Source organism: Periplaneta americana, chromosome 2, assembly GCF_040183065.1.
Source record: "Periplaneta americana isolate PAMFEO1 chromosome 2, P.americana_PAMFEO1_priV1, whole genome shotgun sequence".
In the NCBI taxonomy this organism is placed as follows: domain Eukaryota; kingdom Metazoa; phylum Arthropoda; class Insecta; order Blattodea; family Blattidae; genus Periplaneta; species Periplaneta americana.
In genome coordinates, this window is record NC_091118.1 from 73,822,750 (window position 1) to 73,848,125 (window position 25,376).

Genomic DNA, 25,376 nt, shown 5'->3' on the forward strand with positions numbered 1-25,376 from the left:
ATACTCAGTACGCCGTTATGCGAATTTCCCACTGAACTGCTCTATTGGGTCCGAAGTCTCGAAGCCTGCTTATTGCTTTCATATAATATACATCAGGTACCAATCCATCTCATACTACTGGCTTTCATTAAACACCGCTAGGAGAGCTGAATACTATCAGTGTTGCCACTAATTTTCGAATGACCTATGTATTAACAATGAAAATACAGACGAGTAAAAACCGAGGGAAAATATAAAAAAGTACTTATTTACAAATGGCTTTTAAAGAACCCGGAGGTTCATTGCTGCCCTAATATAAGCCCGGCATCGGTCCCTATCCTAAGCAAGATTAATCCAGTTCCTACCATTTTATCCCACCTCCCTCAAGTCCATTTTAATATCATCTTCCTATCTACGTCTCGGCCTCCCCAAAGGTATTTTTCTCTCCTGCCTCCCAACTAACACTCTAAGTTATATGAATTTATGGATTTGCCTTCCCAACTCTAACTTCTGGATTTAATGTTCCTAATTATGTCGGGTGAAGAATACAATGCATGCAGTTCTGCGTTGTGTAACTTTCTCCATCCTCCTGTAACTTCATCTCTCTTATCCCCAAATATTTTCCTAAGCATGTTATTCTCAAACACCCTTAGCCTCTGTCCTTCTAACAAAGTGAGAATATAAGTTTCACAACCATACAGAACAACCGGTAGTATAACTGTTTTATAAATTCCAACTTTCAGTTTTTTGAGAACAGACTAGATGACAAAAGCTTCTCAACCGAATAATAACAGGCGTTTCCCATATTTCTCCTGCGTTTAATTTCCTCTCGGGTGTCATTTATACTTGTTATTGTTGCTCCAAGATATTTGAATTTGTCCTCCTTTTCAAACGATAAATTTCCAATTTCTATTTCTGGTTACTTTGTATTTCGGGATTTATTTCCAATCCTAGTTCTTTACTTGCTTCAAGTAAAACTGCGGTGTTTTCCCTAATCGTTTGTGGATTTTCTCCTAACATATTTACGTCATCCGCATAAACTAGCAGCTGATGTAACCCGTTCAATTCCAAACCCTGTCTGTTATCTTGGACTTTCCTAATGACTAGGGCTAGGATTTTGATGACTTATAAATCATAAAAAATGTCCTAAAAACAATACATTTGTGACCTAAAAATCTTTCAAAAATGCCCTTAAAATGCCCTAAAAATTGATCTTACATTCTAAAATTGGCTTAGTAGGAAAAGGAGTTTTGTGCTACTTAATATTTAGACTAGTAATTAAATTAAATTCTAGTACCAACATTTAAGTTTATTTAATTTTACATAATTTTTTCTAAGTGGTACACTTTAATTAATTATTTTACCTGATGTAGTTGCCATGTAGCCCATTACAAGGCCATTCTTATACAGAATTAACAGGTATAGAGGAGTCTATATTGAAGGGAAAGTTGGATTGATCCATTACATGGGGTATACTATGTTAAAATGGCAATATTTGTGTAGAAAAACGATTAAAATATTATACAAAATAATAGGTATTAGCCACCGGCGTAGCTCGGTCGGTTAGGGCGCTTGCCTGCCGATCCGGAGTTGCGCTCGGGCGCGGGTTCGATAGCCGCTGAGGCTTATTATCTGGTTTGGTTTTTTTCCCCAGGTTTTTCCCAACCGCAAGGCAAATGTCATATCACTAATAAATATTATTTTATATTAATAATGGGGATTTGTGGCCAAAATTAAATGAAAATGCCTAAAAATGTCCGAATAACACAAAGATGCTCTTATAAGTTGAAACAGGCAAAAAATGCAAAAAAATGTCCTAACAAATATGTCTTAAAACACTCAGTTTTATCACATAACATATAAATACTAAGGCCCGATTGTATAAACCATTTAATCTTAGATCAGAGGTTAAATTGATCCTTGTTTCAGCTGAACTTGGAATTTTGTGTTGTATAAAGTCTAATCTGAAATTAATTTGTCTCAAACTAAAGTCAACTTTGACTGAAGAAATTTCTCCGATTAAGTTAGATGATCCAAGTTCAGTTATTTCTTTTCTGTTTGAAATATACGAGTGACAGATTGTGCAAATAAAATATCCATTATTATTAATATTAATAGATATGTTAGGTACATTTATATATATTTCTTTCAATTTCTTGCCTTAATACACAAACATTCTTATATTTTATAAGGCTCTATCGTGTTCAGCCGTATCAAATAACATAACCTATAATTATATTATGTTTATAACAATCATTAATTATTAATGGATATGATAGGTACATTCATAAAGGTTCAATTAACTGTATTACTAAACGAAAATTGTCGTTTTATAAAGCTTTATTATGTTTAGCAGTATCAAACACCATAACATGATAACAACTTGGAGAACAGTCAACCTTCTTCTTATTGTCCGCCATTATTTACATTGCAAAAAAAAAAAACAGTGTCTCCAACAGAGTGTAATACGGAAAGTCGCGAAAAAGTAGTTGTAAAGTCGCTAGATTTCTCATTATCAACAAAGAAAGATTAAATTTTGTCACTATGGAGTGCTAAAAGGTCACTAAATCCCTATTTAAGCAATATAAAAGTTAAAAGAAATTGTTGTTGAAAAAGAGTTAAAATCGCTAGATTGGTAACGCTGAACAAACCTGTATAACATGGTCCGCGCATCACGTATTTCACCTGTTTATGCGATGTTGCCAAATCCTTTTCACGTGAACTTAGATTGCATTTGAACCAAGGTAATTTGATCGCAGAAAAGTTTTATACAATAGAAGAAGTGTCTGAACTCGGTTTACTTTTAGATCTTCGATCAAAGTTGATCTTTAGTCAGGGAGTTTTATACAATTGGGCCTAAAGCAGCTATGTTTCTGGCTTACTAGGAAAAAGATGCAATTTCATCAAAATTCTAGCCCTATTAATGACATACTCAGAGCGAAGTTAAAAAGTAAAGGCGATAGTGCATCTCCTTGCTTTAGCCTGGAGTGGGAAAGCATCAAACAGAAACTGGCAAAAAAAAAAAAAAGTAATAGCCAATATAAAAGGAAACAATCTAATAACCAGGAAAAAATTCTAGGGAAGAAAACAGTAAGGAAGAAGAAAGTATGGCGATGAAATATAGGCATAAAGAAGAAAATAAGGAAACTGGAGACAAAAAAGTAATGAAATATGTAAAAATAAACATAACCGACGAATAAAAGAATGAATAAACTAATAACCAGCAGAGAAAAGAGTAAATAATAAAGAGAAAGGAAGGAAAGAAAATATAATATTAGAGAATGAAATAAGGAAAACGGGAGTAGAAAGAGAAGAGAAATATACAAACTAATAGTCAAAGAAGCAGAGAAAGGCAGTTTTATAACATCCCTTCTCTGCCGCGCTTGGCAAAAGAAGAATATTTTTAAGAGCCATTGGGTTCTCCGCGCACATCTTGAATCAGGTTACGTCGAACATCCCAGAGACTACTTGCGTAGCTCAGGCGGTAACGCGTTTGCCTGCTAATCCTGAGCTGTGCTCTGGCTTTGGTTCGATTCACGCTTTGGCGAAGTACCTGAATTACCAACTATAAGACAAATCCTCGGTCTCATCTCACCGAATACTATCTCGCTGTTACCAATCCCATGCATGCTAAATAACATAGTAATTGAAATAGCCGACTGAAAACATCCTAGAAGACCCAAACAACCAGAACCCATATGGCTATCACGTGTTTCAATGACGTACGTAAAACAAAATGCGACCAACACTAGAGACACTGTGAACTTCCGCGTGTTGAAGTTACGTCAAAAGCGCAACCCCGAGCTAAGAAGAGACGGGAAAGAACTTTCCGCTGTCACTTGTTCCAGGCCAGAATGGTATATAATAAAGTCTTCACGACCTCAAATTTTCCATCAGCAACTGAATCACTTATTCAGATTGAGGATGACAGTGATGTCCTACTTCCAACCAATCCCTAAACCAGGAACTCATATTCATTTTCCCCACATCATGCCCTCAGTATCGATCGGGCCATATTTTATTATAGTCACTAGCCGTACCCGTGCGCTCCGCTGCACCTGTTAGAAATAAATATAAAGTAATTACATAATTAAAACAGGACGTTTGATCCAGGGAACATTCGTGTTTGATAGAAGGATAAATCGTTTAATATGTTACTTAATTTAAATTGTATTTAAATAATTAAAATGCGGTCATTTTGGTCCAGAGAGCAATCATTTGGTGCAATGACAATTCCTTTAACATGTTTCTTAATTGTTATTACATGCAACCATAGTTTAATGAAGATTGACATATCATTTAGTTTTAATGTGTATATTTTATATTACTTGCTTATGTTTCAGAAGTTACTGTAATAACATTGTAGAATTATGTCCATGTAGAGAAACTACACTTTCCAATGGTGAAATAATAATTAAACAATTAATTAGCTTCCGATATTACTTCATACAAACACAGAAACATTCTCTTAGGCTATGTTTAATAGCTTTCGATTGTTGTTGTCCAAGGCCCCTTATAGACAAAGTCATTTGTTTTTATTTCAGTACAGCGCCTTAGATGGCGTTGTTATTGTAATTTTAAAACTCATTTATCTCATTAAATATCAGTCCTATCAAAATTTTGTATAGAATAAAACTTATCGGAAATTATTTTTAAGGAAACTTTTGTTATGTAATATGTTTCATGAAAATCAATAATAAGCGAGATATTTCGATTTATTTAATTCAGGCCCCCTTATAACCCCCCTTTTAAATAAAGTATTTTGAATGCCATATAACCTAAAATCTAAGTTACAACGAACTTAATTTATATTCTAATTTTCATATAAATCGGTTCAGCCATTATCGCGTGAAAAGGTAACAAACATCCAGACAGATAGACATACAAACAAAAATTTCAAAAAAGCAATTTTCGGTTTCAGGATGGTTAATTATACATGTTAACACCAATTATTTTTGGAAAATCGAAAATTACAGAAAAATTTTGGCTACAGATTTATTATTAGTATAGATTTCACAGCCAATTAATTTCTGTCTTATATTAATCGAAAATAAAAACATTTGTTACAGCGATAAAACACTACCAACTTCTGTATCAACCCAACATTTTAACCTTCCCTCAGGTGGGACACACAGGACGAAGTTTTGATACTCAAAATTTTCACAGCGACACTCCGTTTCCCCTGCTGGGAGAACCAGTGAAGAAAAGTAAATAATTCAATAAACCAAAGTTTAATAATAATTAACGTCTTTCCATTTCTTCATCATTACATCAACTCCCTAAAGCTTCGGCCCTCTTGTCCGTCATTCCCCATTCCACTTCGACTCCAAAAGGATGCAACAGATAGGAGTACAAGAAAATGGAAAGGAAAAATTGATAGAGAATATCTGTTTAACAAATGAAAATAAAGAATTGAATGGAAGTAGGTAAGAAAAAGAAATGTAACAAGGAAACAAGAAGAAGAATAAAACAAGTGAAAGAGAAGATAGGAATTAAGGAAGTTTATACATACTCCCATGCTGTTTATGGCAAAAGTAGTGTTCCGCCCATTTGCGTCCATCTTTCTCGTCAGGAACAAAGTAGCACGTCGATTCCGACCAGACATGCTGGTGGCCGTCTATGCAAGTGGGATGCTCTGAGGTCATTGCAGTGGCCTTAAACACGTTTAGCTGTGTCAGTGACATTGCAGCGTACTCTTCTATACACCGACTGTACAGAAGAACGATATTGCATGTCTGTTGCCACAGTCCTAAATGAATCGTGAATTACAGAAACCCCACATGTACATTTCAGTACCTAAATTTTTCAGGAAAGACAAAAACTGTTTTCAAAAGCGTTTGGTATTTTGAAGTGACTATTTTTTTTATTAAATCATAATAATGAGTTCTAGTGTTTGACATACATGAACTTTAATTTTTTTCGATGAAAGAGTAATGGAACGGAGAAAAATTCTCTCCGGCACCGGGATTTGGAACTTAAACTGAGACGATTCTGTCCGACACCGGGATGGGTATCCGGTGTGGCTTAGTGGATAAAGCATCAGCACGTAGAGCTGAAAACTCGGGTTCAAATCCCGGTGCCGGAGAGAATTTTTCTCCGATTCATTACTCTTTCATCGTATGATGACGCAGAATAGCTGCATGGAAATATCATATGTACTCGGTACATTAAAATAATATATATGATATGCGTAAATCACTTCGTGATTTAAGACGGCGCTTATTCCGTCGGATCCCGGCCAACTAGTCACTCATAACGAGTGCACCTCAGCACATGTGTGGACTTCAGTCCTACGTTCATAGACATCTATGACGTAGTGCAGAGGGCGGCCACTAGAGGGAACCCAAGAGTTGGAACTTAAACTGAGACGATTCTGTCCGACACCGGGATGGGTATCCGGTGTGGCTTAGTGGATAAAGCATCAGCACGTAGAACTGAAAACCCGGGTTCAAATCCCGATGCCGGAGAGAATTTTTCTCCGTTCCATTACTCTCATCGTATGATGACGCAGAATATCTGCATGGAAATATCATATGTACTTCGGTACATTAAAATAATATATTTAATTTTTTTGTTTGATATTTTCTGGAAAAATGTCTAAATTGCCTGAACATGTGAGGGTTCTGCAATTCACGACTAGTATCGATCTTTTTATGTCTCTAAAATAACTTTTAGGTGAAGAAGACGGAGCAGTAAAATTTTTTTATCTTATAAAGAACTTTAAATGTATATTTAGGCTAAGAAATTGAAAAAAGTACACAAACACACAAAAATTATGTGAATTACGTATTTAATTCTTCAAAATTCGTTAATTCTATACAAAACAAAGGAAACTGAAGTTTTTTTTTAGTTTGTAAAATTCTATTTGCTCTGGATTTGCAGTTCGCTGTAACTTATTGTCGCTGTGAAATGTACACCGAACATTGGACATGTGGGATTTCACGATTCAGATATGACAATGAATTATGATAATTTTAATTTTCCTTATGTGTTCATCAAAGTTGTCTGGTAACATATGGAGCACCTACCTTCTGCGTGCCAGAGGAGATAATTATGTGGATAATATTCATGTTAAAATAAATTGCACTGTTCTCTCTGTACATGAATAATATAGGCTAATTTATTCTCTTGTTTTCTTTAATTCTATTTTAAATTATATCGCACGATTTTTAACCCAGTGTAAGTATTCAGTCCTTGAATCGTGGTATTAAACCCTGTGTTTGGCCTAAATTATGTACAGGGCTATTCATAAGCCCGTGAAACATTAAAAAAAATCATAACTACTAAACTACACAATTGATAACAAATTATTTTACACTAAAATAAAGAGAAACTTTCCAAGTCTTGTTACATACCTCACAGATGCTCAATATGTCCATCTTTGCTAATACGGCATACAGCCATGTGGTAATCCATCTCGTCCCATACACGCTTCAGCATGTCAGGATTGACCAGAACCACTGCAGCTGTAATCCGGTGGCGAAGTTCCTGGAGATCACCGGAGGCACATAGACAATATCCTTCACGAATCCCCACAAGAAAAAGTCACACGGAGTTAAATCCGGTGATCGTGGTGGCCACTTCATTAACGCGTCATCTTCTCGTCCTGTGCATCCGATCCATCTCTGTTGACAATTTGATTGAGATACTCTCGCACATTGCTATGATAGGTGACATGGACATCCACCTTGCTGAAAGATGCAATCATTGCTGTCTTCATTAAGCTGAGGTATCAGCCAATTTTGTAACACATCCAAGTAAATCATACTAGTGACGGTGGGCTCGACAAAGAAAAATGGTCCATACACCTTCTCTTTCGAAATCGCACAGAAGACATTCACCTAAGGTGAGTTTCGCACATGCTCTAGAATTGCGCGGGGATTTTCATTGTGCCGATTAACTTTGCCGGAGAGATGAAAAGTTGCTTCGTCGCTAAAGATGAGCAAGTCAGCGAAACCGTCTACTTCAAATCTTTGACGAATTCCTTGCATATTCCAACACATAAAACGATTGCTTACATTCAGTGAACGCCATTTTCCCACTGTTGATAACTACTGCCACCTAGCGATAAATCATTGCAACTAAGCACGAGCTTTTCTTATTAAAAAAACTTGGAGAGTTTCTCTCTCTACCGGCATGTCAAATAAAAGAGGTTACTAATAATATTTTTTAGAATTCACTTTTTACTTTAAATTAAATTTTCCAAAATTTGAAAATTTTCACACATATTATTTCATAACTCCACAATCATTAGAGATAGAATTCTGAAATTTTGTACATTGATTTAATATGCATTTAAGCAAAAGGTAGACTACAATAATGCTCATATCTTTGAAAATAGAAAAATTACGTCACAAAACATTATATAAATTTTAATATATTTTATATAGTACAAATAAAAAAATAATTATATTAAAATAAACTACTCTACATGTCTGAGAGTAGTCTACTTTTCAGAAATAAGTGTTTATTACATACAGGAAAAATATTAAAGATGTCCAGAGACCATAACAATGTTATGGTTACCAAATGATGTAACTGCAGAATTTTTTTTTTTCATACTTTGATAAAACTACGTAGTTTGAAAAATATTATTAGTAACCTTTCTATACTTTTATAAGATATTTGAGTTCTGATAAGTCTTGTTGTGGTACTTTTAATTGTTGTCCAATTGTGAGTTCATTTTCTTATAACATTTTAGAAATTTAGAGCTTGCATTTTCTGATAATATTTGTGGTCGTTCACGTACATATACCCTTAAAATGTTTCACGAACTTATGAATAGCTCTGTATTTTAGTCTGCAACAATTTTTTAAGAACTCATTTGATTGTACAGAATACAATTATTTCTCTAATTTAACTGTCGTGTTTACCGGGTTGCAGGCGAGGCAGGAGTCTGGGATGACCCCGGAGTGGCCGTCCCCGAGTCGGCTGCCCAAGACGCGCCCCTCTCCTGCGAGGTCTCTTCGTAACAATGACACTTGCTGTAGCGGCAACAACAACAACAACAGCAGCAGCAACATTATGACTCAGAGTAAGTATTCAGCGTATAACAGAGTTGCCCTAACCTCGCGCTTCGCCTGCGCAGAGTAACGTCAGCATATTATATTTCTGGAAACTTACAACGCTTGGTATGGTCTACGTGCTGTCAAAGTGAACGGATTAACTTCCACAGGTCCTCACTGTTTGATTGATTCATTTTCAAATATAGTTTAAGAAAAATAAAATTCTCAAAATACAAATAGAACAACATATCACAGGCTTACTTAATGTCTGACTGAAACACGTGGTTCTGTTTCGTAACCGCTACTGTCATAGGCGGAGTTATGGGAGAGGATGGTGGGGGGGGGGGCAACTTGGCTGAACTCTCTTTTTTTTTTTTTCTATTAAAATTAGAAAATATTGAATTCGAAAGATTTTTCCTGCTTTTGTTTATGATTAAGTTTCTGTGCTTAAATTGACGAATTACTGTCTTCAGACCATGTGTCTGGACTATAATATTTATTTTAAATTTCCGAATGTATAAGAATTTCTATGCCTCATTTGAGGAATGGAAGTACTGTAATGTTTTTGTAACAACCTGTACTGATGTGTTACAACTCTGCAGGTGTTCAAGTAGGTGGGGAAATATGAATAATATACTGCACAACAATGCAGAAAAAAAAAAAGAAAAGTGATCCCGGTATAATGTGTAAACTTAAAGAAGAGATTAAATAAAATAATTAGAATTTACATTTCATATATATTGCTTTTTTTAAATAAACAGGTGCAGTAAATGTAAAATTGGTCTACCGCTGTGGAGTAATAGTTAGGACGTCTGGTCATGAAACTAACGGGCCCAGTTCAAATCCTGGTTGGGACAAGATACTTGGTTGGTGTTTTTCCTCAAACCAATTGAAGCAGAATTTCTGGGTAATTTTCAGTGTTGGACCTCGGACTCATTTCGCAATCATTAATTCACATATCAGCATCCATACAATAGCACGGGTTAAGTTCACAGTACGGCGTGCTGTACTTGTACAAGAGCGCGGCCGTTCGGCTACTCAGTCATTCACAGAATAGGAGTGGTAAGGACAATAAGCCTCAGGTTGCAGTGCAAGCCTTCGGGTCCCTCCTCCATACAAGACGAAAAAAAAAAAGTAAAATTGTCTGTATATTTTGTTACAATTTTACTTTATTTTACAATACCTTTATTAAATGATATTCCGACATACTGTAGCAAGGTAAAGCTATAACAGGGGAAGAAGATAAATGATGTCCCCCATAATTTCGTTATATCGGGATTCTATGGTTTTGCTTTGCTCCCCCAAGGTAACAGTTTTCTCTCCGGCTATGACTACTGTATTGGGGAGTTTCCACCGTAACGAAAATAAAGTCTAGTAAATGGATAAGCAGATAACTTTTTCTCCCCAACCTCGAGAAGAGTTGCGAAATACCGTTCTTTTACTGGTCTAAATATAAGTAGGCCTGGGTTATATTATGTCCTTTATACAAACTAATAATATTTGTTCATGCTCATTATATACAGTAGATGTTTATATTGATTTGTACAGTTTTTCATAAATGCGTAAGGAACAAGTTGAAACTTATTCTCTTATCTTCAGGCTGTCCAACCCCACCACAGAACAGACGGCGTTTCTTCCTCAGTCCCAAGTCGTTGAGGAGCCCCTGGAACCAGCGTGGGGGCCCGCGAGGCCCGGCTGACAACATGGATAATCCTTCTGCACTCTCAGGTGAGTAGGCAGTACTACCAACCATAACAATGAATATCTCAGACAGAGAGATTTTTTCAGTTTTCATAACCAGTTTAGTGTGATTAAAACTTTCACAATGTTGAACGTGGTGCAGAATTTTTGGGTTTCAGCATCCTGCCATTATGTATTTAGAAACATACAACGTATCGAAGTTACGTATCAGATCCATTGCCAGGGAAAGCAAGGAAAGAGTAACCTTTCTGTTGGATCAGTTACCAAGAACTGTTCTCAGAACGGATCACCCTATGCCTGTTTTTTTTTTTTTAAGATGGGACATGACAGGAGCGTTGCGATAGGAAAAACAACTGAATATCACATAGCGTGGTAGGCCTGTTGCTATGGTAACAACGGTTGAGTTGCCAAACTTACCATTCCCACATGGCGAGTGCTTAATAGCCCTCTTGGCGACATTTATTGTGCACACAATGTTAGCATTGGTACGTTTCGTCTTTGATTCTCTGTTGATTTTTGTATTGTTTTCTTACCTTTGCGTCAATTGTCAATGAATGTTTTAATGTCAGCCATCTTAACGACAATTGCTGGCTTCCATCAGCTGACAGCGTGGTAGTCCATATTGGCAACATACTGTAGCACTGTAGTTCCAAGCTCGGCCGCTTATCTGTCTGTCCTATCTTAAAAAAACAGTATAATAGAGCCCATACGTAACGTAACTTCGAAACTTTGGATTTTTCTATGCTTATAAGTTTATAACAATATAAAATACCCAAGTGCCAATGTTCAAATGTCCCTGTGAGTGAGTGAGTGAGTGAGTGAGTGAGTGAGTGAGTGAGTGAGTGAGTGAGTGAGTGAGTGAGTGAGTGAGTGAGTGAGTGAGTGAGTGAGTGAGTGAGTGAGTGAGTTACTTGATCCTTCGCAATGAATTGCTTCAAACCTGTAAGTAATGTTCATTAAATATTAGTATGACTGAATTGTATTATTCTTAGTTTGGAAGAATGATTTGCGTGTATTGTCAGTATCACTATGAACACAAACTTCAGTGAATTAGTGCTTCGAATGAATGAATGATTTGTATTAGAAAAGATTAGCTAAAAATCATGCTGCATTCTAAAGTATTAACTTAGTTAATTTAGAAGGGATTCAGTTCGAAGGTCATATGAAATTATTGTTATATGATTTTCATTTATGAAAGATTAATTTGAAGCAAATAAGCAAAGTAAAATAATGTATTTCAGAGAACAAGTTACTTATTTTGTCAATAATTAAATTACTTAATGAGTCACCTGTGTCGGTGGAGTGATATTAATCATTTGAGTCATTTAAGCGAATCAGATGAGTCAGTTAATTAAGATGTATCAATTCCTGAAATAGATTTGTAAATGACTGGAGCCACTTGAATCAGATAGTTCAGGAATCAATTAGTTGAATCAATTGTGATAGACGAGTCAGATGAATGAGTTGAATCTGATAAGCAAGTGAGGTAAGTCAATTGAATAACATAAGTCGTCAGTGATTGTGTTGAGTCAATTTACTCACTTAAGTGAATAATTCAGTTGATTAAATGAATTGATTTATTTCAATCAGTTGAGCTATCATTTAACTGATTGCATTGAGTCATTGTAGTGATTCCAGAGAGTTAAATTATTCGAACAAGTGAGTTGAGCTAACTGAATCAAGTAAGTGAATTATTTGAATCAGCGATTAAGTTGAGCTACCAGAATCGGTTAAATGAGGTGGAGCAGTTGAGCGAGTTGAGTCATTTGAGTTACTTGAAGTCAGTTGACTGAGTAACGGGATGAGTTGATTGAGTTGCTGAAAAGTTGCGAATTGAGTCAGTTAAATTAGTGAGTGAGTCGAATCTCTTCTAAGGGTACAGTCGACTGAATATGTGAACTGTAGTATTTTCTGTTATATCTTAATTTATTCTCACCAGCTGTATTTGTTAAAAGTATCAGAGATAAATAAACTTTGATTAGGGAAGGCAGTTACTCCCAAAAAACTACGAAAACATAAAAATAAGAACTATAACCCAGTCCCTCTCCAAATATAAAGCTGGGCGGATTTTATATCATCGTAATGCAATATTTTAACCCGTGGAACATCACCGCATGCGCATCTCATCAGATGCCGTCTTCGTAGCAACCGAGAAGTGTTTGTTTTGTCTGCGTGTTAATTCCTAGCTCAAACAAGCAGCTGGCATTTGCCATAATGGAGACGAGCCGCTTTTTCGAGAGAGCAGCCATGTGGCATGAATAATTCAAATCTGCCTGTTGACATGCGCAATCAGACCTAATGCTATGTTTGGTTTTACTCAGTATTTGGGCTACGATCGGTATATAGGGTGATTCAGGAGTAATGCAAATATTTAGAGGGTAGTAGTATGGACCATTCTGTGTAAAAAAGTTCATATAAACATGTGTCCAATTTGCAATGGCTGTAGAGATACTGTTATTGGAATGTTACGCATAACAAGCCTTATAAATAGCATGAAGAAATGACAAAAATGACTACTTACGTTTTGCTCTTCTGTTCATAATGGGTGTAGACAAACAGCTGTTTGTAGTTTCCTTGGCTACAAGAATGCTCTTCAAGCATGACGGAATCCCTGTACATTTTAACCGTCAGGTGACACATCATATTTCCCGAACGATGGATCATCGCTATGGTCACATGCATTGGCCACCAAGGTCTCCAGACCTTACTCGTGTCGATTTTTGTCTGGGGTGGATGAGAGACGAAGTGTACAAAAACAAAGTAAATACAAGTGACGAATTGGCCGCTCGCATTTTGAATAGTGCTGCCCTTACAAAAGAACTATACGGTCTCATGAGAGCAACTTACTGTTGTCAACAGAGCAGAAAATTGTATTGAACTGTTGAAATGTATTAATACCATGTAAGTAAGCGATAAATTAAACATTAAGTTATTTGTCTTTCTTTCTTGCCACTTGTAAGGCTTGTAACTTTCACTCAGTGTATCTCCACACCCGTTGGAAATTGAGCATATGTTTATATGAACTTTTTATTCAGAACAATCCATACTACCACCCCTAAAATATTTAATATTCTTTAATCATTCTGTATAGGCCTATATAAAATAGAATCTTCTCAAGTTATACGAAATCTCCAAGATACGATTTGTATTGGACATAACGGAAATTCTTTACAATGAAAGAAACAGCTCTTTATCAATTCATATACCGTACTACTTATTCCAGCGATTTTTCTTAAATCGAATGTGTGTGTATATTTCACACAGTTACATTATTACGACTTAATTTAATGGTTTATCTTTACTTTCTCATTAGAGACAATATCGTGCTGCTGCAAAATATTAATTTCAAAATTCTCACGGATATACACGTTTTCGGCATCCTTGGTGATTTTGGGCATGCCGTCTTTCTGTCTGTCTGTCTGTCCGTCTATCCGTTCTTTTTTGGACAAACTATTGAACGAAATTTGTACATATTCAGTGGCTACGAGTAGGTTTATCTTTGGAATGTCAGTAAAACATTACACCGGTGTCTCGTAAAAGAAGCTTCTGATATGCCCCAAAATAAGAAATCAAGAGACATCAAATCAGGGGAGCGGGTTGGCCATTCAACCGGACCTCCTTTTCTGATCCAGCGGCCAGGATATGCGAAATTTAGAAAGTTTCATACAGCAGGAGTATAGTGTGCTGGTACTCCGTTATATTGCATCCACTCTGCTGACGCACGATAGGTGACATGTTTTCTAACAGCTGTGGAAGAACTTGTTGCGAAAAACTGTTGTGAATCTTTCCATTCATACGTGCTGGTTGGACGTAATGTATAAAGTATAATTACATCGGCAATGTAAGTCCTGGCATTATGGGTTTGTACAGACTAAAGATTGTTTTGGAGTCCACAGGTTCTTGTTCGAAAAATGTTACATTTCGACCCCATCAGTTTGAGCACAATCTTTTGAATCACCCTATGATGATCATATTAACGCGGATCAAAATTACACTTCAAAGAAGGCAAAGCCAGATTGTTTGTTTATTAATAAAGACTTTTACTCGTTATAATGGAAATTTGATATAAGTTATTATCGTTTTATCGCGGATGCACATTAGAAGATGAGGATTTACGTTCATTAATAACATGTGTTTCTTGTTATAATGGGTGCCCGGTGTATTGATTATTGTTTTAACGCGACTATGCATTAAGACAGTTGAAGGTAGGCGAGCACATTTAAGTGTATGATGTTTGTTAACTAGTTAGCGTAACCTTGAAGCAGCTCAATGACTTTTTCAATTACTTATAGGGAACATCAACAGAAATTGACTCTAGTTTCTACAACTCGACGTTTAAGGCTTACAAGATAGACACTAAATTACTTCGGAGAATTACTTGGAACATAAAACGAGACGAGAAGCCGTTAAAAACATCTACTGGAAATGAAATTGCTATAAACCTGGCAATTGAAAGTTAAAAACCTCGCATATATGCAGACATAGGCACAGCGTTCTAGGTCACCTGGAACCAGTTGAAACGTCTCCTAGGAACACCTTTATGGCAATGTTACAAATGAATTTATCCCCACGATGACAACTGGTGAAAATCATTAACTTTGTAACAGGGAATATTACAGTTGACAAATTCACTCAAACTCTTAAAAGCGACTCAGTTCACTCTTACTCAATTAACACCTTTTCAGTACGTAACTTAATTCACGCAGCTAACTCATCTCATTACTCAATAAACTCACTTAATTCATTTAAGTAACTCGTCTCAACTCGCTTAACTGCTCCATATTACTTAAACGACTATGGAGACTTAACATCATCGCTTAACTGATTCAAGTAACTCAATCGATTCAGACAACTCATTTCACTTGATCAAATCATTTAATCTCTTAAATGACTAAAAATAATTCAGTCCAATAAATTATATGGATCATTCCAATTAGCCCAATTAACTTAATTCAGTCAATCAAATGACTAACCTCGTAACTAATTAATTTAAGTGATTCAACTCAATTGATTCAAATAAATGACCTCACTTAACAGACTCACTTCACTCACTTAGACTAAAACGCCTCAACCAACTCATCTGACTCATCTTACATACTGTAATTAATTCAGTTAATTCAGCTTCCTTACTTATCGTATTCAAGTGCCTCTACTCACTGTTCCGATCGATTTCGCTTTCTACGCTGATTTGTATAATCGAATCGCAACCAATTTCTGTTTGATGCCGTCAGTGATAAGATTATCTTTTGAAATCTTAATTAGAGTAGTCATCTTTGACGATCGAACACAGAAATGTCAGAATGCGATGTCAGCAAGCTAGTTCGTGGCTATTCCAATCCATTTCTGACCCATATGTAAGTCAATAAAGGGACAGCCAAACAGATCTCATAAGATTTGTCATTAAAAGGAAACAGTAAAGTTTTGGAGAAGTTTCCTCTGTCATTATAATTTTACCAGTATGTCATTATTGCAGTATCATCATTATCATAATTATTATCACCATCATCATAATCATAGTCATCATCGTATCTGAATTGTCTGTGTTATTTAAAATACATTGAAATAAAGAATTACTTGTTATACATACATAGTACATACACACATAAATACAATACACACACACAGAGGGAGGAAAGGAGGGGGGAGAGAGAGAGAGAGAGGAGAGAGAGAGAGAGAGGAGAGAGAGAGAGAGAGAGAGGAGAGAGAGAGAGAGGTATTCATACAAATTTCGCTTTTTCATTATAACGGTTTTCAATTTTTTCAATACGGCGACATAATTTCTCCCATTATGCTCGATAATTCCGCAAATTTTTGGCGACACATTGCACTACGTCCTGAGTTTGAAAGTAGTGTTTCCATTTGCCACCCAGTGCTTGACATTTTCCCTAGATTAATAAAATTAGTTGTTGTTGTTTAGTCAACTGTCCGAAGACAGGTTTGAACCCCATAAGTTACATAAGTAAAGTATTACTCATGAGATAACTAAGGCAGAAGATAATGGGATAGGATAACCAATTCTTTTCCTCCTCCATTGCATAGATAGCTGATTTAAAAATAAATATATATTGTACTAATCTTGGCCACCCTACCCCATTGTCCCCTGGCCTAGGCAACTACCTTATAAGTGGTGCCATATTAGTAGCACTTGTGAGGTTCAGACCTGTCTTCGAACATTTGACTAAACACCAACAATCAGACTTAAGATGTATACAAACAATTGTTCTTCCTCTGACACATCGTCAAATGAAATTTAAGAACCAGCCAGAACCTCAATCAGAGGAAGATTAGTCGGGGCTTAAATCTGGATGGTTCTTCAAGGAGTTGGATGCACATACATATGACACCGATGCCCAATATATTCTGTGAGATTTATATTTGACTATTACACTTTTACTACGTCATACTGCCTTTGACCAATAAAACGGTACGAAAGGATGTGTTTCAACCATGGCTGTTTATCGCTACAATTTGATCACTTCCCTAGCATTTGTTTGTTTTTATCACTTCCTTAGCATTTGTTTTTTTGTTTGCCAACATTTCTAACTCCAAATTCTTTACGGTACTATAAAACATGCTTTGCGATCGTCATTTGTTTCCCGCATAGTCAACTGAAAATGGCGGCTCCGTTAAATGTTTTGGTGAAGATAACATTAGTGAAATAGAATTTTAGTAAGTCAATTAATATTTTATTGTATTAGAGTAGGCCTACTTTATTTCTTCTAATCGTTATATGTTTTCTTCTAATCGTGTAATAGTCAATTAAATTCCACTCGAGTGTTGATTTTCTCTAGATAAATCAAAACCTCTAGTGAGATTACTGTTGATAAAAATGAAAAAAGAAGGCCAAACTCTTCTGTGATTCCTTTGTTATTTTTCCCTCGCCATTCTAACATCATCGCCGTAGCAGTGTTCTCATAGTTCAAGAGGAGAGTATTAAATAAATAATTACCACTTTCCAGCGTTGTGCGTGATAAAGAATATAAGTGATTTATATAATTCAATTAATGTCTTAGCTGTCTGCCACTATCCCTTCCGAGTTGCAATAGTTATCCAGATATCGACCTTCGCCATCCAATCACATTCACCATCCTCTTTGTCGGCATTGTGCATGTTGACAAGGAGTCGTAAAGCTTGTCGGGCGTTTCTCAAACACATGGAACACAAGTTATTCGCAGTGTAGCACTTTACACCAGGATCCATTACGTCATACGTGCATAAAATTTCCGCATAACTATTTCTACGTGTGAAGGGACGGCGGATGTATTAGCTGGTACCTCATTAATTTTCCAGATACGAGGGTAAGATTTTACCATAATGATCTTGTATTCAATAAAGACGTTTTAGTGCGGATGATGCACTAAATATCTCCGGGCCCACAAACGTGTTTCTCTGTTCCTTTTTGTGAATTGGAAATTTCCGTATGTACACTAGGTCAAAATGAAAGTGGCCGCCGTCTGAGAGACTAAGTGCGAATCGGGTATTTCCGTGAGCGCTCGGGGCAGCCTGACTTTGTTCAAAAGATTGCATGTATTCTTCTAGTAGTTATAATGGGGAACACACCTATTAATCACTCAAATTTTCCAAGAAAATAATTCATATACGACATTTAAAACAGACAGATCGTTCAGAGTGTTTAACAGTGAATATTCTAACACAAATATTATATACTGTATAACAGGTTCTCAATTGGAGTATGACCATTGCTTGTTACAATGGCGTTCAGCCTGCAGTAAAACTCTTAGTGTAGTTTGTAGAGTAATAGCTAAGAGTTCGTGAGGTTGTCAGTTCAAATCTTTGTGGAGTTACTAAACTTTTTTTTTGTTGCCTTTTAAATGCATCAGTGAAAATATAACAGGTTTTCGTCATTTTTTTAATCTTAGAATACTTTTCCCTTTATTATTTCTTTCGTGTTAATAGAAACTTTTGACGCTAGATGGAAGTAACACTAAAGACGACAATTAGGGGCTTTCATATTAAAATGCTGTGTTAATTATTTTATTAATCCCTGTTGCTTTGCACTCTATTGCCTAAGGAACATTCAGTAAATATGTTGACGATTAAATAATTGGCAATAATTAATTTGCAAGTTGTATTACAGGGAATATGATCATTATACTAATCTAAATTCCTGATCATCAGGGTCTAAATGTAGTAATTGTAAACAAGAAGAAAAACCATAATTCTGATGACAAAATATATTCTGATTTCCTGGAATTATAACCACAAATTTTCACCAATTTTGTAATTATCTGTAAGTAACATAATTAACATAAGCAAACTTATTTGATTATATTATACTAAAAGGAGTTGTAAAAAAATAAAAGAAAGGACAAAACAAATAATCCTCCACAGAGATTCGAAGCATGCTGTGAAGGTAGCCCAAATCAGCGCCTTGTATTATGGAGTTAACTAAAGCGGCGCACGGAGGTTTACGGTAGTGAACTGCGCGCTCACCCGAAGGGACTTGGAAAATTTTCGCTGCTCAAGAGATTGGCCACTTTCATTTTGACCAAGTGCACTATTATATCTTCAACTTTTGAGAAGTGTTTATGGACAACAGATTATATTAGGGCCTAAGAAGGTAGAGAATAGTAGCAGAGAGATACTGTCAAAGCCAAAGTTTTCAGAAGGAAAACCTGTCTTGTAATCATTTTATGCACCACGATCTTCACAGTGTCTACAGGAGTTTGATCCCCAGACTTCTTTGTAGAAATATTGTCAACTGACTTTTGCAGTCATATCTCCTCCCAAAGAATTGAGACATGACTCAAAAGACTCATGGCCAATTTAATTTACTGTACGTCTGTTAGATGACTTTACAGTTGTTAACTAACACTTTTTAAGTGAATTAACAGTCTGTTAAATATATTATGTTTCACCAATGTCTGTTAATATTTTATTAAATAACTCATATAATCACCAATTCTATCGATGCTAAATAACCGAGTAGTTGATACAGCGTCGTTAAAAACAATCAGAGTATCATCCTCGAAGACTGAACTCCAAGCATATCGAATAATTAAACATGAACAGGTGTCACTTTGTTTCATTAATGTGTTCAGTGTACTTCCTCTGGAGCAGATGTGATATGGCTGTTGTGTGAGTGATGTTCAGGTGTTTTGAATGATGAGATTTCTATTTTTAGTCATGTAGAGTTTCTATTGTTTTAATGCCGTCTTCCCTGTAGCGTCTATGACGTCCTCTACGGAGAGCAGGTACTGGCCTAGCTACGTCCTCGGCAAGATCAAGTCTCTGTGGTCCGTGGGCGGAGGAAGCACCGCGGGCCTCAACCAGCTGGCCACATCTGTTACAGGCATGCCACTGCCTGCCTCTGTGTGTCTGATTGTGTTTTATTAGCTACCGGTACCTTCAACACCACAATAGTCTGTGTATCATTATTATTATTATTATTATTATTATTATTATTATTATTATTATTATTATTATTATTATTATTATTACTAGACCTCGGATTTTTAGATACTTAAAAACTAACATTTAGGAACCTAAAATAGATCCTGAATTTATCAAAATAGGCACTATAACACACATTTAGGCACGTAAAATACAATTTCAAGCAGCTAAAATGCTATTTTATGCAGCTAAAATGTAATCTCTAGCCACTTAGATTACAGTAACTATAAAAATGCATTTAATTATTGGTATTAAGCGTTACGATATACAGTGAAAAAAAAAAAAAAAAAGTAAAATATTGCGGTTGAAACTTTATTTTTGTTAAGTCTTAAATTGTGAATACCGGTACGTAGTTTTTTTTTATGATTTCATCGACCTCATTGCTCTAAGGCTGCTAATACAGCTCATGCATTATGTCCAGACACTCCCCCACTCTTCCTACAGAGCTGCGCACGAGAGCAGATGAGTCTACTTACGAATTATAGGGGAATGGGTTAGCCTTTGCCTTGAACTCGGTAGACACACGCCCGAGTTTCCCTTCTACTCCTATCCCCTCCATAGAAACGTTGTTCCCCTACTGCTCGTCGCGTCGTGACAAAATGCATGAGCTGTACATAAGTGCTCATATTACAATTAAATTAATTAATTTACCAATGGATTTACAATTAACGCATTCTTAATTGGTATTGCAACACGTAACAACGTTTTTCTCTAATTTTCTATTTTCTTAGACAGAACCATTTTATAAGCGAAAAAGTTTCTTCCCAATGATACCGAAGCAATGGATGCATATTTAAATCTAGCAATGTTTGTCATGCTGATTTCTTTAGGGAGAATTACATCCTCCCGATTCATCACATTCAATCTTCTTAAGGGGTTAGGTACAGCTAACAGCAGTAAAATTTTGGAAATATTCAACATTTTCCCCCTCCATTACTGTATCTTGTACAATAATGAAAATTAGTATGTGTAAAACACTGTCCTTCTGCTATATGAAAAAATATTTTTACGATTTCAAATAAATTATTTACATTTTTTTTAATTCAGTTCACTGTGCAGTGATGAAGCGTTTCCCACATAACTCAAAAACTATCCAACATTCTGTGATGAAATTTTTTGTGTGTTTATGCATGTCATATCTACAATATGATGCAAGATCACCTTTGATAGATTGTCTGATAAAAAATAAATTCATTTAAAAATGGTCAAATATCAGTATTTTCTTCTAACACACAATAAAAAAAAATATTATTGATTAAGGGGAATGTAGTTGAAAGAGCGTAATATTGTAAAAATGAGTTTCAGCAATAAAATAAAAGAGAGAAAACATGAAAAAGTTAACAAGTCTATGAGTTATGAGGGAAAGAGTTCATCACTGCACAGTGAATTGCCGCCATTTTGAATTTTGAAAAAATATATATATAATTTGTTTAAATCGTAAAAAATATTTTTTTCATATAGCGGAAGTACAGTGTTTTACACATAACCAATTTTCGTTATTATACAAGATACAGTAATGTAGGAAACAAATGCTGAATATTTCCAAAAATCTTACTGCTTTAAGCTGTACCTAACCCCTTACGTGCTCAACAAAACCGAACACCTTCCAGGAATGTCATTATTCCTACAGGATATTTGAACCAAACCCATCCCATGGCATTCAAAACTTTCTCTTTCACTGCTACACGAAAATTTCAAAATATACGCAACAAAGAGAAATATGCAATTTTAGGCTCTAAAACCTTAAAAATAGGTCTCAGTGGCCAAATAGGCAATTTCAGGCACCATGAAACCGCTTTCAAACGTTGATACCATTTATCTGAAAGAAAATCGAGTAAAAGAGATGGATTAAGTTGCGAAGATCACTTGATATTGTGACCGATATGTAGGGTTACCAAACGTCCATATTTAGCAGGACATGTCCGTATTTTGAAGGTTTGTTCTGCCGTCCGTATTTATTTTTGAAGATTTGTTAATTGTCCATATTTTTATGGAAAAGTCCCAATTATCTCATTTTTTTAAATTACATTTCAAAACATAATTCTGAACTGCGAATAAAACTATAGTTTTTCGTCTATGTATTTTATTCAGAGTCTGAACTCATTGCAATGATAGAATAATGTTCCAAGTATTAGCATCACTGATCTGTATTCTCTTTCGAATATAAGCCACGAATAAACCATGGCAGATCACGCTTTGTTCGTAAAATCGGTCGTTCGACGTGTATAAACAGTAGCATGATCCGCGATATCATCAGTAACACGAGGTTGAGCCAATTTAATATTTTTTCACCTCAAAATTAGCATCAGTAAAGCTGTAAACATACGAAATTATTCTTTCGAGTGTAGTGAAGACTATTGTTTCAGTGATCTGTCAGCAAATATATATGGTGAGTGAAATAGTTTTTGTAATTATGGCTACATGTAAAATTTAGTTAAAAAAAATAGGTTGGTGTTTCTCATGTAGGCCTATGTTTCTGTATATAGTGCTGGAGTTAAAATGTAGGTACAATTTAATTTTTTTTTGTTTTAACTGTATTTAATCATTTTATTTTATTGTAGCCTACAGATAATTATTTAATATATGCCTACGCAACTTAACAAATAATAATCAATTAAATCGACTTTTGAATCTGAAAAAGTCCTAAAGAATAAGGCATTATACAAATGTTTTTGTGTCCGGACTTTATCCTACTTTTTTATACTAGTTTGGCCTGTTGTGCACTAATGAGTATCTGGTAAGTCTAACGATATATGAATTTATTAGGGTACTATGTTTATAGGCCATTCGTTATCTCGTGAAACCTACCTGCGCGTAAGGAGAAGAAAAAAGTGGACTGAGAAGCTTCCCTCCCTTGCTAGCTTCAGACGAATGTAAAAGGACACACTATGAACTCTTGTATGACAAAAGAATAATACAAAAAATAGAGAGAGATATCTACATTAGGGTGACCAGACGCCCTCTTTTGTCCGGACATGTCCTCCTTTTTAGACCTTTGTCCGGGGTCCGGGCGGATTTAAAAAAAAAAATCAAGAAATGCCCTTCTTTTCGTAACTTGTATGCCTGATATTTTGAAGTTATCTGATTTGACGCCTTTTTCAAGTAATTTCCCTGTAGTTGGCACCAACATCGACGGAATATACTCTTTGCCAACGATCATAACTCTCTTTGCTCCTCCTTGTTATGGTCATTGCTCAGAGGTAGCTAGTAAATCGAGAAATCGAGGTGCTAATGTAAATCTAAATAGATATTTCCTGTTCTCTTTAATAATTATAGCTTCCTTGACTTTCATATATGTAGCTACATATCTGTAAAATCATTATTATCACGTTCTTTCATATTTGTAATAAAAGAAATATTAACATACTTTTAAGTATGATATAAGCTTTAAATTTTGTAATGAAATAGATGTTGACGTAATTTAAAGTATAATATAGACCATAGCCTAAATCTAAGTACCGATACATAGTTTCTGTCCCCTTTTTTTCGAACAATGTCTCTTTTCTGAAGCTTTGTATCCTCTTTTTTTATCTTTGTGAATCTGGTCATCGTAACCTAGATTAAAAAAAGTGGCATGAAACATATAAAAATGAAGGAAGTTATTGTATCAGTGACGTCCATATCAGTGTAAAACGCTGGACAATCTTGATGGTGCTCGATAAGGCTACATTATTATTTTATTGACGTCATTGTTGTGTTGAGGGTAGCTTGGTTTGCTTCTGTAATAATTGGCAGCATTGAGTTAAAAAATATTTTATCGTTGTTGATTTGCACGGTGAGTGTTATTGTTGTGTTTCGTTACCTTAATTCCAAAACCTAGTAATTCACTCGAATGTCGATTTTAACTTTATGCGCGTTTTTGAAAGTATATCCACAGAGAGAGAAGTTAAGTTGTTTCGTATCAGTCTAATATTAGGCTATCACTAGTATTCTAAATTAAGTTTCACTGCTTTGTTAGTAGCTAGCTGGATCTGTGGATATACTTTTGAAAACGCGCAGAAGTTATATCGTCATCCTAACGAGTTACGAGGTTTTGGAAGTAAGGTAAGTTAATGGTTTGTTGTACTGCATGCTGCCTGTTGAGTGACTATGAAACATGTTCATGTAGGTAACAGGAATGAAGAATGACATCTTGCAGATGACGTCGTGAGTTGTTTTATATTTTGTGTTTAACTCTGACCCGCTTCTAGAACAGTGATTCCCAACTGTTCATGCACGTACAAGAGATGAAAGTGATATATGTCAATTATGCATGTACTTCCACCTTCCACATGCCATTTAATGGTCTTTCTTTAATGGTGAATCGTTGAATGACGTTTATCTGCAAGCCTGCGCTAGACGCAAAATAATGTAAGTCACAGTGGCACATAACATCGTTAAATTTCAATAACTCAGTACATGTAAAATATAAACAACACAAATCTATATGTAAATTAAACAGTAAATAGAGAGCCTTCTATCTATGTAATTTATTTTATTTTATTCCACAATGAATATTTTATACATTATTGCGTAATTGAAGCGTTGGGCCGAATAACGGTCTATGTTACAATCTGCTAATTGTGCAGGAGGGTAAAAAATGTTACATCGTAATTCTGCTCATAAATTTACTATCGGACGGGCAACATAGACTGTTATTCCATCAATATGTTTTGTACACTAAGCGAAGTATACGACTGTATGTTATTGAAAGTCATATTGCACATAATAGAAGTTTGTAATATTTTTAACTCCACCGAAATGCTACTGTGGAATACAGGCAGTAAATAGTTTTTATACAATCAGAATACTATGAATTTTACAATGTCAGTAAAAAGATTAAATGATGAATAGAATTATTATGATATTTATTTTTAAATGCTATATATTAATATGAATTAACACCATGTAATTTATTAAAGTTACACTCAGTGTCATGTTATGAATAAACACACTGTACAATATTAATCAAATAATAACACTATTATAAGAAAATAACTGCAGTATTGAGATGTAGGGACAACATTAAATTAGGTAATGAAAGTTGTAACAATAAACAATGAATAAAGAAACTTAAATATTACAGTTGAGAATTTGTTGGGGGATGGAATTCGAACCACTGTCCCGAATATTCAGTATCCATCCCAACAGATGGCTTACTGTATCTGTTAAGTATAAATTTTTAATAGTGATGACAACAACAATCACAGTTTTAAAATGCTTCCTGTAAGAGAGTAATACATTTTAAATGTCTTTCTGACATCAAGAGCAAGCTGTGAGCCCATATCCTTGCAAGAA

At 35.3% G+C, this 25,376-nt stretch overlaps 1 protein-coding gene across 3 annotated transcripts in view; it reads left to right on the plus strand.

The window, feature by feature from the left end:
- Window positions 1-25,376, plus strand: part of rols (rolling pebbles) — a 630,535-nt gene that overhangs the window by 524,281 nt on the left and 80,878 nt on the right. For 2 of the 3 annotated variants that reach the window (XM_069817947.1, XM_069817948.1), the window contains exons 4-6: window positions 8,863-9,013; window positions 10,584-10,712; window positions 19,873-19,998. In XM_069817947.1, the coding sequence (XP_069674048.1) occupies window positions 8,863-9,013; window positions 10,584-10,712; window positions 19,873-19,998 (406 nt within the window). The remainder of the gene's footprint in view (window positions 1-8,862; window positions 9,014-10,583; window positions 10,713-19,872; window positions 19,999-25,376) is intronic. The other variant, XM_069817949.1, reaches the window with a different exon arrangement.